The 13,939-nt window shown below is 47.9% G+C and overlaps 5 protein-coding genes across 5 annotated transcripts; all 5 read left to right on the top strand.

Moving 5' to 3' along the window:
• Window positions 1-886: 886 nt before the first annotated feature.
• On the top strand, window positions 887-2,492 carry VTN77DRAFT_7279 (uncharacterized protein; the record flags this gene model as incomplete). The annotated part of the gene is made up of 4 exons (XM_069423650.1): window positions 887-1,290; window positions 1,340-1,554; window positions 1,605-1,781; window positions 1,840-2,492. The coding sequence occupies 4 exons, from the start codon at window positions 887-889 to the stop codon at window positions 2,490-2,492; spliced, it is 1,449 nt and encodes a 482-aa protein (XP_069281085.1).
• Window positions 2,493-3,930: 1,438 nt separating this feature from the next.
• On the top strand, window positions 3,931-5,145 carry VTN77DRAFT_7278 (uncharacterized protein; the record flags this gene model as incomplete). Its single annotated transcript, XM_069423649.1, has 1 exon — window positions 3,931-5,145. One exon carries the CDS (start codon window positions 3,931-3,933, stop codon window positions 5,143-5,145), a length of 1,215 nt encoding a protein of 404 aa, XP_069281084.1.
• Window positions 5,146-6,551: 1,406 nt separating this feature from the next.
• VTN77DRAFT_7277 (uncharacterized protein) lies at window positions 6,552-8,881 on the top strand (the record flags this gene model as incomplete). Its single annotated transcript, XM_069423648.1, has 6 exons — window positions 6,552-6,718; window positions 6,772-7,294; window positions 7,362-7,568; window positions 7,637-7,960; window positions 8,006-8,074; window positions 8,144-8,881. 6 exons carry the CDS (start codon window positions 6,552-6,554, stop codon window positions 8,879-8,881), a joined length of 2,028 nt encoding a protein of 675 aa, XP_069281083.1.
• A 519-nt stretch (window positions 8,882-9,400) lies between these two features.
• Window positions 9,401-10,245, top strand: VTN77DRAFT_7276 (uncharacterized protein; the record flags this gene model as incomplete). The annotated part of the gene is made up of 3 exons (XM_069423647.1): window positions 9,401-9,459; window positions 9,510-9,636; window positions 9,694-10,245. The coding sequence occupies 3 exons, from the start codon at window positions 9,401-9,403 to the stop codon at window positions 10,243-10,245; spliced, it is 738 nt and encodes a 245-aa protein (XP_069281082.1).
• A 1,749-nt stretch (window positions 10,246-11,994) lies between these two features.
• On the top strand, window positions 11,995-13,897 carry VTN77DRAFT_7275 (uncharacterized protein; the record flags this gene model as incomplete). The annotated part of the gene is made up of 5 exons (XM_069423646.1): window positions 11,995-12,519; window positions 12,570-13,527; window positions 13,577-13,645; window positions 13,700-13,721; window positions 13,867-13,897. 5 exons carry the CDS (start codon window positions 11,995-11,997, stop codon window positions 13,895-13,897), a joined length of 1,605 nt encoding a protein of 534 aa, XP_069281081.1.
• Window positions 13,898-13,939: the final 42 nt, after the last annotated feature.

Below are 13,939 nucleotides of genomic sequence, written 5' to 3'. Positions count from 1 at the left end.
AAATCGTATCTTTTTTTTAAAAAAAAAAAGAAAGAAAGAAAGAAAGAAGTCCAGGATCTATGTCCCGTTTTGATTAAAAGCAATATTCCATATGCGTAAAATATTACCATAATTTTGGTCGGTGATCTATTTCTACGTACATATTTTCATTGGAAATTTTGATTGGGATTACCTGTATCCAAAATATAACTTCTAATCAATTAATATAATTATTTTATATTCGTCCAGACTGATGTGACCGATTCTGTGACTAAAAATATCTTTTATTTACATCCTCAGTGTATATAATTCTGTTGCGAAATCATATCCTCAACTCACCTAACATTCATTGCACGCGTTTCGCAGGAAAACAGGGTGTGGGTAGAAGCGAATGGACCAGTAAAGAGTACTGATTAGGGTCGATGCATGCGTGATGGCGATTAGAAAATTCCACAGCACGCCATTCACGAAAGGTATGCTTATCGCGATACACGCCATTGAAGTCGTGGATTTCGCCATGGTCTAGTTATCGACCGTCTAGCGGGATTCTAGATTAGCACTCGACCAAATGCTTCGACTCGATAATGTTAATCTCTATCTTATTCTTCTCCGTTTGACGCCACGCGAGACGAGTATTATTTATTTATAATTTTACCTCGAGCCTAGAGATCAGGGCTGCGCTTGGTAGGAAGAGGGGGCCTGTATCGCAGCTTCGGCCAGCGGTTCGGCACCATTGCACTATTGAAAAGAGTCGACTTATGGTGTTTAATTAATTATACGGACAGCTTTCCTTTCTTCAATGTTTTAAGACAGTTCGTATATCAAGTTGACTGATCGGCCAGTCCACTCGCACAAGATCAAAAGATTCCCCGTCTTAAGTGGCATTCTATCTATACCGTTGCTGAACATGTCATCTTTCGCGAAACTAGCCACTTTCCTCTGGGGCACCGAGCCCAAAGATCGCGCGCTTCTGGCCAAGCTAGACTTCACACTGCTGCCCTACTTCTCGCTGATCTGGATCCTGTTCGGCGTCACGCGGGCCAGCTACTCGTCTGCGTATATCAGCGGCATGAAGGATGCGCTGGGCTTCGAGGGGAAGGAGTACAACTACATGAACACTGTGTATCTGGTCACCTACGCTGTCTGCCAGATGCCCGGGACCAGCCTGTTGACCGTCGCGCGGCCCAAGTACGTCTTCGTCGCGGCCAATGTCACCTGGAGCGTTCTCACGCTCTTCACGTATAAGACGACTCGGGCGTGGCAGGTCATCCTGCTGAATGGGATTGAGGGGGCGTTCTCCGCCATAGCCTAGTCAGTTCGTCCCAGTTCACACTCTCTGATTTCTACTGACTCCGTCTAGCGTGGGAGCACAATTCATCCTCGGCTCCTGGTACAAAAAGTCGGAACTAGGTACCCGCGCTGCCGTGTTCTGCTGCTTCGGCCAGCTGGGCAGTATGGCCGGTGGTTGGATCCAGGCTGGTTTGTTGGAGACGTTGGCCGGGAGGGGAGGATTGCCGGCCTGGAAATGGATCTTTATCATTGTGTCGGTGATGACGCTGCCGGTGGCACTTTTTGGTAAGAACGGCCGGACAAGGGTCAACTTCGACCGACTGACTGCTGCTCAGGTTGGGTGTTTATCCCTGATCTTCCCGCTCATCGAGCAGCTTGGTATCTCACCGACGAGCAGAAGGAGCACGCCGCCACGCGACTGGGTCGGACGCCGAAGCAGTCGTGGGATCTGACCGTGTTCAGGCGAGTGTTTTTCAGCTGGCAGTTTTATCTGTTGCCCCTGATCTTCATGCGTGAGTCTGAAGTATTTATCTGTCCGTGTTTATCGGGCTTCCAGCTTACTTCTTCCAGTCTACTCCCTGTGCGTCCAGTCCCTGGGCAACAACGTCATGCAGCTGTGGATGGCGTCTCGGGGGTATAGCCTCGTCCAGCAGAACAACTATCCCACAGGTGTCTACGCAACTGCCATCATTGGGACTGTCCTCTACTCGGTTATTTCAGACCGTCTGGGCTCGCGCTGGGAATGCTCCATCGCCGTAGGACTGACGTTCGTCGTGGGCAGCGCCATCCTGGTGAGCAATCCGCCCACCGACGCCGGGTACTTCTTCGCCTTCTACCTGCTAGGCACGACGTACGCGCCCCAGGCGATCTGGTACTCGTGGATGGCGGACGTGACGAGCCATGACGAGCAGCTGCGCGCCATCACGACCGGGTTCATGAACTCGTTCGACTTTGCTTTTGTCACCTGGTGGCCGCTCATCTTCTATCCGGTCACCGACGCGCCGAACTACCGGAAGGGCTACATTGCCAGTCTAGTCACCGGGGCCCTAACGCTGCCCTTTATCTTGTTGATTGCGTATCTGGAGAAGCGAGACACGGCCAGGGGGATCATTGGCCGACAGCCGATTGAGGCGAATGACGAAGGTGGCAGCGGGGATTCTGACGGCGTTCATAAAGCTGACAGAGTGAACGTTGGTAAGCAGCCAGTCTACAGTCAGGTATAATGATATACTATATGTACTGTGAGCTAGGAATACGCCATTGTGACGATTGTTATACAAATTATTTACTATGAAAATACAACGTTTATTGAATACCTCATAAAACTCCCTCTAAAAAGTCTCACAGCAAATTCTAAGGTGCGAAGAAATACATTCTCTTATATTCATTCCAGATAACTGTTGCAGCATAGTAGGTTCAAAGTTATTGTCTCGCGGCTGCATTACAGTCCCACGCGAAACCACACCCTGTTTTCTCGCAACACCTGCCTATTTCATTATTTAATTGCTCAATAAAAATATATGGTAAGGGTAAAATTAGAAACTAGTCTGATGATTAAAATTGACTTAATTTTATTTTTTTGTACAGAAACTTTTTCGAATTAAGTTTTAAGCGTTGCACTACTACGAAGTTCATGAAAATTTCATATAATTTTTTAATCGTGAAAATGATACCTTTCTTATTATTTAAATGAGATAAAGGGTTATCTGTTATTATATTAAGATCTCAGAGTATCTATACCTAATAATTCTAACAACTATCAGTTTCTCTTTATTTGTTTTATATATACTGTGAGATTGTGGTATTTTTAACCCGAAATAATATTTAGAACCTTAAGGAAGAATTTTTCTCTATAAACAACTATTCTAACGATCTATTAACACCACCAATACAAAATTTGCTCCGAAATCCACCTTAGAAAGATGCAGGTTTTGCGTGAGAATGGGCAAATTTCAGATTTTTTTTGTGGCAGACTGTAGACAGACTAAAAGATTTATCTGGGGGAATAAGGAAATACACCACTATCAGCCTTTCTCCAGGTCTGGGATTGTTTCAATCGTGCACCATTAAGAAATAAATAATTACAGCCCTGTAGAAAGTGTTATGCCTATGCTAACTCCGTTTCTCAGAAAACCTTGCTTATTTTATTATGATAGTTTATTAGTAATAACAAATAATAGTGAAATTGATTTCCTAGAAGAAATAAAATTAAAAAAAAATGAACAGAACTGTAATTTTGAAAGTTATAATATAAAAAGTCTTTTTAAAAGAAAAAAAGAATTCAAGGTCGATTTTTTTTAATTGCTGAAGCTGATAAAATCATAAAGGTTTGGTTATTTATCTAATCTCCAAAATAACCCCCTTTTGTATTTCTTTATTTAAGTGAAACAAGTGTATTTATATTAATATATGAGAAACATATCTTACCTCCAAAAAAAAGTCTCGCGTTCAATCCAACCCAGAAAGCTCTCTTGCATAGTGTAGCGTTGCTTAGTTCAGCCTGGGCTATGATTGGCAGCACTAATGCAGATCGTACAGAAACAAAGATGGGAAGGACGATCACTAGGCAGCAAGCTCTTTAGCGCATTCATCTTAACTTACGCAGTACTTCCAACCAAGTTGTGTCATCATTTGCTGACTCCCATCTATTAATGTCAAGACATGGCATCTCTTCAATTCGAGCACCTCCCCCGGGAAGTGCTGCTCGCCATCATGCAGCATGTTCCCCTGCCATTCCTGCACAGCCTGGTCTATGCGTCGCCAGCTGCGGCGCGTATCTTCGATGCGTACGGCGTTGCCATCTTGGAGGCAGCGATGACAGCCACCCTTCCCGACCAGATCCAAGACATCATCCGCCTCGTGGCCATGGTCCGGTCGTCAGCGGTGGAGTGTCGTTCCCTGGGTGAATTCAGTCGACTGTATATCGGCCCCGAGGCGTCCGACTTCCCTCCACCACTGTCCATGGATCTGTCACCTGCCATCCTCCGTGGCATGCTGGTCACCGCGTGGCAGGTGTGGTGTCTGACCCATGCCTGCCTACAGCATTACATCGATCGGTGCATGGCCCTGCAGCCGTCGCACCTCGTGGATCCAACTTTCGAATTTGGCATAAAAGCGCCACCATGGCAGGAACAACCAGCAGGCAAGAGGTACCAGCCGCGGAATGCAGGGCCTCCCTCGTGGGTGGAAGAGCAGCGTGTGGCTCGGGCCTTCTGGCAGGTGCAGATGCTCTATGATCTCCGCAAAGCCGCTGTCCAGGGGCAGCTAGGCTGGCCGCAGGACGACCTGGACCGACTGCACTGGCTCGATGCTGCAACGTTCTGGCGTGCGACAGGTGTGCAAGCAGAGCAGATCTGGGCAGTCATGGAGTATATCGATGAGATGGAAACAAAAGGCGGCTGCTCAGCCCAGAAGCCCCCTTGGCCTGTCCGGGAGGTCACTGTTCGCTGGCCAACACCAGAACCAGTGTCTCAGGACGCATCCGGTCTGGACTGGGAACAGGACGCTGTGCATCTGGACAAGGAGACTCCCGGCTATCGATGCGTCGGCCTTTTGGCTGGCCATGCACGGTCTCCCTTGCGATACGTCACCTTTGCGCCTTTCTCACGGCTGGGCTTTGCATTCTGGGATCTGAAGCGGCTGTGTGCGCTCGAACTGGTGGATCCGCCGCCCAAGTCGGTCGGGTCATTTGTGCCATATGGACGATTGGCCTTCACCTGGTGCAGCATCTTGAGCAAGGAGGATCTGGCTGAGGTGCAACGGATTGCACAGGCGAGGACGGAGGAGGTCAATAGGGGACTATATCAGGCTATGCTGGACCAGCTGGTGCGGAGGGAAATGAGACTTGCGGGAGCGGGCCAGCAAGCAGGAGGATAGTTACTCAGACTATCGTCTATCTGTATACTAAGTAGTTATCCTGATTCAAACTTCTCGAGCTGTCTGATGGATTTAGTACTCTGGTGGATACTTGTGATGGTTTCCTGCACGACCTACATATTGAAGCTATTATTTCTCAACAAGTGTATAATAAGGGTATTAGACAGGTATCAGTATTACTAATTAGAAAAGGATTAAAATTAAATTTCCTTACAATATAAAGTTTTTTAATTAAACTATTATAACTTTAATTATGAAAATTTTGACCACAAATAAGCGCAGAGCAAATGCTCTTGGAATTTTTTGTTCTTTAAATACAAAGAATTAAATAAATTTAACCCATATTTTTAATAGAAACATTCTTATACATAAAGAGAATATGTGATATAATTTTTCACTCTAAAATAACTGTCATGAAGGGGTTCATTGTTGGATATAAACCATTTGAGAAATTTTGAATCAACTTTATTATTATTATTTAAAAAAAAAATAGCTACTATAGGTGTTCAATAAAGAAAGCTTCTCTATAATTCGAATAATTTAATTAATTTGCTAACTAAGGAATTATTTTAAAATTACTCTTGAAATTTTTATGATATTTTTTTTTTGAATAAACTCGGCCCAAAAGAAATGCAGGCTTTGCAGGGAGAATAGGCCTATACTGGCTAACGAAAGGCTGGCGTAGACTGAATGCAGTCAAAAGAAGGGGAGGGTGTGCAAGGCTCCCATTTCAATAACTATTGCTGAGGTCTTAATTGATTTTTTTCCACAAAAAAACATTCAATTGATTTTCAACCGGAAATAATTTTATTTTGTCAATGCCCCTGATAAGTTAATAGATAACTTTGTTGTCAAATCATCTTCTAAAATCAACAAGTTACGCAAGGGAATTTTTTTTACGCTGTACTGCATCATATAAAATGATGATAGAGTGGGAATTCCGACGGTAGTTACCCTGGTACTTCTGTACTCTACTGACATACTTCAACCAAACGATCAAGCGACGATTGTTGATCACAGCAATAGCGGTTCTAACGTTAGCATTGCGAACGAGTGGAGCTTATCTGAGGGGAATCAGACAACCAACCAGAGATAATCATCCAGCCTAATGGATTCGGAATCCGAGCTTAAAAACTCGTAATCGCCATGGTGGATCTGCCGGTTAACTATGTAGTTAACTACTCCGTAACTAGCTAGCTAATGATGCAATTTGGACTGGGTCCGGAGTACGATCTGCCTATCTGCTACAGATTAACTAATATATTAATGCGGGGTTCAGAGGTCTCCGACAGCGGCCGATCGGATTGAACACGTCTTCTTCAGTCCTCGAGTATGCAGTGAAGGTACGCCTTTTATTCTTCCTGAAAGTATAATTTCGCTGACAGTCTGCAAGAGATAGCAATACAATGGCTGAGACGGTCGACGAGAAGATCCCCTTCTACAAGGGCGGGCTGGAGTTCCTGGGGCTTTTCAAACGGAGCAAGGCACGCGCACAGGCAGCCTTCAACCCATTGATCGTGCTCATCCATGGCGGAGGAACGACGGCTGCGTACTTTGACAACTCCTGTCATTCGTATAACATCGCTCCCTTCCTTTATGTAATGGCTAGATACTGACGTCTCTCAGCGTCGCCAAAGGCTTCAGCGATCTCGGATACGACGTCCTCAATATTAACCGTCCCGGTTTTGGTGGCACGCCGACCCCCACGACTACCACCCCCCTGGCGGACTCACTGCCGGGATTCATCGACCTGATCGATCACGTCTACCGGGAGAAGGCGGGTGGACAAGGGGGAATCGTGCTGATCGGCCACTCGCTGGGGGCAGCCCTTTCGCTGGTCATTGCAGCTGAAGCAGGCGATCGACTGCCGGTGTTGGGCGTCAGCTCGCTGGGCTGTCTGCCGTCGACTGAACCGCTGCATCTCATTCCAGACCCTGATTCAGAGCCGTCGAATCCACGATTCGTGATCGCCCAGACGGCGGAGAATATCGCCCGCTTCCTTGGCGATGTGGACTCGGTCAACGTGGACGCATTGACCAGTGCCGTGACGGCAGCTGTCTACGAGCCAGGTCTCAAATCGGAAATACGCGAGTACGAAAGTAAGGTCTACTACGAGTACCTGGTGAATAAGATCTTCCCCAGTGTCAAGGTGTGCAGATCCTTCTCACTTTACACAGCACCATATGTGAGAATGGTTCTGAAATGCAACAAAACAGGTCCCCGTCCAGTTTCTCGCCGCAGAGTCCGAGATCATCTGGAGCAACATCCGAGAAGCACAACCAAAGTTCGATCGCCTGGTCAAACGCTTCACCAGTGCGCCGGAAGTCGAAGCGAAATTGCTGCCGGGAGGCGCCCACAACTATGAGTTCTCGAAAAATGCTACCAAACTGTTCGAATTGAGGAGGCAATTTGTGGAGAGAGTGGTAGGGAGTTACTATCTTATCCTTCTGCTGACCCTAGTAAGTAGTTAACAGCAGGCAACACCTCACAGACAAAACGCAGCCGCCAATCTGGCAACGCATTCACGTCCATCCCCGTGCTGGACTTTTCGCAAATTACGTCACCATCAACGAGGCCTGAGTTCCTGGCTGCGCTCCGAGACGCCATCGTAAACGTCGGCTTCTTCTACCTGAAGAATGCACCTATTCCCGTAGACGTGCAAGACGCCCTAGTGAACCAGTCAATCGCGCTGTTCAATCTCCCGCTGGAAAAGAAGCTGGAGATCGAAATGGTCAACAGCAAACACTTCCTGGGCTATGCTAGGCTGGGAGCAGAAGTCACGGCACTGAAGTCGGATTATCGGGAGCAGTTTGATGTCAGTCATCCCGCTGGGTTTATGATAGCTAGCTGACAGTCTCAGTTTGCTACCGAGCTCCCGCCCCCGGGGCCTGATGAGCCGTTGTATCGCAATCTTCGGGGTCCCAACCAGGTACGAATCTTACATTGCGAAGCCTTCCACTGTGTTCGGAAAAGCAAACTAATACTTTTTGTTTTGTAGTGGCCAGACCCAAAGGCCATTCCCGGCTTCCGCCCCGCCGTCGAAGCATACCTCTCTGCAGTCGACTCTCTGGCAGAGGCATTCAAGAGTCTCGTTGCAGAAGCGCTGGACCTCCCGCCAACAGCCTTCGATCAGTTCTTCGACCACCCGCAACAGCACAAGCTCAAACTGATCAAATACCCAGAGCCGCAATCCGACCCGGAAGGAGGCCAGACACAAGGCGTCGGACCGCATAAAGACTCGTGCTTCCTCACCTTCCTCCTGCAAGGCACGCCACATACCGGCCTCGAAGTGCAGAACAAGGCCGGCACCTGGCTGCCCGTGACGCCCATCCCGGGCACGCTGGTGATCAACATCGGGCGTGCGCTGGAGGCGTTGACGGGGGGTGTCTGCACCGCGACGACGCATCGTGTCAGTCTGAAAAAGGAGAACTACGTCGACCAGAACGGGAACTCGCTCGGGCCGCGGTACTCGTTCGCCGTCTTCCAGGGCGTAAGTCTCGATCTATCAGCGGAGAAGATCACGCTCGACATCCCGCCGCACATCAAGGACCTGGTCAAGGACGAGAAGGTGCGTTCTGACGCGGAGGCAACCTTCAACGAGATGTTCAAGGGCAACATCGGCGAGGGCACCTTTATCGCTCGCATCACGAGCCATCAGGATGTGGCGCAGCGGTGGTATCCGGATTTGTTGGCCCAGGCGTTGAAGAAGCAACAGGAGTTTAAAGCAGAGAGATAGACGAATGAATTAATGAAAGCGCTGTATAAAGCACAACTTAGCATTTTTTCCAAGCCCAGCAAGGCTAGGGAGGATCAACTGTGAGATACAGTAATGAAGAAGTATCTGCCTCGGGCCTTTTTTTTTCCCCACAATCCCTGCATATTTTAAAGTTTTCATCTTTTTTATCAATTCTTAGTCGCAAGCCAGAAAAAAAACCCCGGAAATTTGCTTTGTGGACACTTAGATTTCTGCTGCCTGCACTTTGTCGGAATTATCCCTTTATTTCATGGATTCTGGCTGGCTGTTTGTTGGTTTCTTTGTTGGTTGCCTCTCTATTTCCTGATTGGATTAGGAATCGCGCAAATATATCATAGCTGCAGGAGGGCTGGCTCCTATTTTCTTCTCTTTTTCCTTCTCTAACGCATTCTTCTGTATCTATCTTGACTATCTAGATTGCTCGAGATTTATGGCCCATCACACTAAGCTCGATCATTTCTTTGTCCCACCATACTAATTATCGCAGACTCGGCTAATCGTATGATGGATAAGAAAGCGCGTCCGGTACGCTTTCAGCGCCTCATGGATGCTGTATCCAAGTACATTCATCTTATTACTTCTGGTTTTTCTACAAAACTGATGACAATAGGAGTCAACAACGCGAAGAATTCACGGATTTCACCTTAGTCTGCGAAGGTGAACGTTTTCAAGTGCACAAGGTCATCGTGTGTTCTCAATCAGCAGTTTTGCGTGCCGCCTCTATGGGGCCTTTCAAGGCAAGGGGCTACCTTTACAGCTGATAATTATAATAGCTAAATCTGACCATGCCACAGGAAGCATCGTCAGGTGTTTACGAGATGAACGAAGATTCGTTGCCCATGGTCCGGAAACTGATTGATTACTTTTACACGGCGGACTACGATCAAAATGTGGAGAGCGCAGATACTGAATGCGCCCCGCCGATTTCAGCACTCCAAATTCACGTGAGGATGTTCGTATTGGCAGACAAATACGACATCGAGGGACTACGGGTGCTCTCATCAGAGAAGTACTCAAACAGACTCATGAGCCCTTGCAGCGCTTTAGAATTCTTGGAGTCGGTTCCCGATGTCTACACCCTGACAGCACCGTCGGTACGGGTTCTCAGAGATGAGGTGACCCATTTTGCAAGGGTCAACCTTGAGAACTATATCCAGGATCAATCTGTCCGCGAAGTCTACGAAAAGATTGCAACAGAAGTGCCACACTTTGTAAAGGATGTTCTTGACTCATTTATAACGGCTCCTTTCATAGGAACTTGTTTCAACTGCGGCCCTCGTACATCCATGAAAGTTTTACAGGCACGGTGTCGGAAGTGTGGCAAGGGGACACAACGCATTGGTTAGCTGTGGCAGCGTTTCTGCTTTGCCAGGATGAATAATGATCTCAAACTGCTTCAAGTCTGATGACGTTCGAACAGGGAAAGGATGAGTTGGCCACAATCATCTTCACGCCAGTGCAAGGCAATATTTCCTAATTTATTGATGTCTTCTTCCGCCATCATGATGGTTGCGACTGCTATTCTACTGTCCGATAACCTTTGATAACAATAATGATGAATCAGTGTTGCCTAGGTTGAATCGATATGCAAGTAAACATTAACGAATTAATGAAAGCTCCATTCACTGTACTATTTGCAATTCCTCATTAGGCCAGCAGAGCTACCTACGTAGGGAGAATCGACTACAGACATAGGCTGAATTCTTAAGTAACTGCCTGAACCCGTCTTCCGCCGAACCTGAATATTTCATTGTTTTATTTCTTAGCAAATTACACAGGAACAGGTCTTAGCAAATATATTCCTGATTAGAGAATCTGTGACATACTTAGACGTTTAACTCGACACTTGGAGCAAGCTTTCTTAGAATTTTCCATCAATTGTAAATAAAATCATGTTGCCGCGTCCGGCAACGCTCAGTGAGGGAATTACTAGAAAGGGAAAGAATGAAGCTGTTGAGATCTCTATATTGAACCTCTCTACTAGACGACCTGGTGGTGAGAAAGGAAGTGGGTTGGGGCGCACGGGCCAACGGAGCTGACTAAGCGTGTGGCCGGCAAGCCGGCTGCACCGAGAAATCATACTATCGATTGTTCAAGGAATCTCTTGATGCAAATAGTCATACATATTAAGAGAACACACTATGCCAATGTAATTAATATTGAGTGGTTTATTTCAAGATGTAAATTTTTAATGTCAGGAAATTTTAGATCAACTTTCCTTATCCTTAGAAAATATATATAGGTAGAACTACAGGCCGTCGATGAAATTTTCTACATATACATTTATATAAAATAACTGACTTGACAAATTTTGTAACTACAGATCTATTTTAAATTTGCCAGTTGTATATAATATTCAGGAATAAATCAGCTTCAAAAAATATAGCGCTTGCGGAAAAATGAAAACTTAGGAAACCTGGCTGTAGCATCGGTTCGGCTCTTCCAAAGAAGATTAAGATCCGCTCTACCGTCCGATAACCTTCAATAACGATACGGATGACCAGGAGATGGTTCGCCTGCCAAAAAAAAAATCAGAAAAAATAAGAAAAACTCGACGTACTTGTCTTGTCCTCCTAAATACGAGTTAGCCGCAACAGAAAAGCACTTTAACTTCAATATCCTAGGGTGACATATCATTACTACCTAAAGAATAAATAATGCGATAAATTCGATGTTCCCCCGCTTTGCTTAATGACGAATTTGACTCTATTTGTTCGCTGGTAGAGCCCCTCGTGACCGTGGCTGACAGACTGCCAGTGGAGAAATGTCCAAACGTGGTTATTCTCTGCAACCAATAGGCGTTGAGGATGTGTATAAAAATTCCTTCTGCTGCTTTTGCGGACGGCGGGGCAGCTGTGTTAGTGCGGGGGCAGTATAGATGGGGTGCCGCGGGGATTTGTCAGCAGGAAGTGGCGGTCTTGGCGGGAAGTCACATAAAACGGAGCGGAGAGGCACGTGACTTCCACTGCCAGGAAGCAAGGTGGGCCGCGCTAAGACATCTGCCTGCAAGACTGACTCGATAAGTACGAGCATCTATCTCAGTAGACTCTCTTATTCAGATACAATCGACAGAATCATACAGCAGAAGTGTCACGATGGGCCATCTCGTGACGGTTGCCACGTGCAACCTCAACCAATGGGCGCTGGACTTTGAAGGCAACACCAACCGCATCATCGAGAGCATCAAGAAGGCCAAAGCAGCGGGCGCCCGCTTCCGCGTCGGGCCCGAACTGGAGATCTGCGGATATGGCTGTCTCGATCACCTGCTCGAGCAGGACCTCTACCTGCACTGCTGGGAGATGCTCGAGCGGATCTTGCTGGACAAGGACTGCTACGACATCCTCCTGGACATTGGCATGCCTGTGCAGCATCGCAATGTCCGCTACAACTGCCGCGTCATCTGCCTGAACGGGAAGATCCTGTTGATTCGCCCCAAGATGTGGCTGGCGAATGATGGGAACTACCGCGAGATGCGCCACTTTACGCCGTGGATGCGCCCGCGAGAGCACGAGCAGTTTCATCTCCCCCGGAGGATCCAGAAGTTGCAGGGAGCGACACACGTCACCTTTGGCGATGCCGTCATTTCGACCCCAGACACGTGCATCGGGGCAGAGACATGCGTAAGTACAGACGTATTATAGTACGTAGTTGGATATTAATGCTTGACCAGGAAGAACTCTTCACGCCTGACCCGCCCCATAATCACATGAGCCTGGATGGCATCGAGGTAATCACTAACAGCAGCGGATCCCACTTCACGCTGCGAAAGCTGGACACGCGTCTGCAGCTCATCCGAGAAGCGACCAAGAAGAACGGGGGTGTCTATCTCTATGCGAACCAGCAGGGCTGTGACGGCGACCGCCTGTACTATGACGGCTGCGCCATGATCTTGGTCAACGGCGAGGTCGTAGCCCAAGGCTCTCAGTTCAGTCTCAACGACGTCGAGGTCGTTACGGCTACGATCGACCTGGAGGAGGTGCGCGCGTACCGTTCCGCCATTTCTCGGGGTCTCCAGGCCGCCAGGTCGAATGCCAAATACGACAGGATCCAGACGGACTTCGAGCTGGGCTTGGAAGAAGACGATCTCGCCCGACGACCCAGTCCGGCGATCCAGCCCAAGTATTACTCGCCCGAAGAGGAGATTGCGCTCTGCACGGGTGCGTATCTGTGGGACTACCTCCGACGGTGCGGCGCAGCTGGCTACCTGGTTCCTCTCTCCGGAGGCATCGATTCTTGCGCGACGGCGACGATGGTGTTTTCAATGTGCCGGCTTGTGATTGAAGCATGCCAAGCAGGAAACGAGCAGGTGATTGCCGATGTCAAACGCATCGCCAAGTACACCGACAGCATCCCGAAGACCCCCCAGGAGCTGTGCAACCAGATCTTCCACACCATCTACATGGGCATGTCCAAGCAGAGTTCCAAGGAGACGAGATTCCGGGCCAGAGAATTGGCCAGCGCCATCAACTCGTATCATGTCAACCTCGATATCGATGAAGTCTACCACGCTCAGCGGAACCTTATCGTTAACGCGTTGAACTTTGAGCCAAAGTTTAAAGTGGAAGGAGGCTCGATTGCGGAGAACTTGACGCTGCAAAACATTCAGGCGCGGTCAAGAATGGTTACTGGTGAGTCGTATTCCGGCCGGAACTTGAGTGCTGAAACTGACGCTTGTAGCCTACGAATTCGCTCAGATATTGCCGACGACCCGCAAACGACCTGGTGGTGGTAGTCTGCTGGTTCTAGGTAAGTGTTCACGAGGGTCAGATTTAACCTCTCAGATATGCTGACAAGCAACAGGAAGCGCCAATGTCGGAGGTACGTAAGTTGTGTGCGTTCTAGGTCTTGTGCCTGGCTTCAACCTAGTCATGTCAGGTGTTACTAGCGAGCATCTGACTGGAGTCGCGCAAGAAACCTAATCGAACCATTGTCCGGGAGATTGATTGCATACTAATTGTCGGTTTCAGAATCTCTGCGAGGCTATCTCACGAAATATGACTGCTCGTCGGCTGATATTGTATGTTTTCCCTTCCCCCCCCC

The sequence above is a fragment of the Rasamsonia byssochlamydoides genome (assembly GCF_041956645.1).
Source record: "Rasamsonia byssochlamydoides strain NRRL 3658 unplaced genomic scaffold VTN77scaffold_6, whole genome shotgun sequence".
NCBI lineage: Eukaryota > Fungi > Ascomycota > Eurotiomycetes > Eurotiales > Trichocomaceae > Rasamsonia > Rasamsonia byssochlamydoides.
Note: the sequence above shows the minus strand (reverse complement) of the source record. Positions and strands in the feature narration are given on the sequence as shown.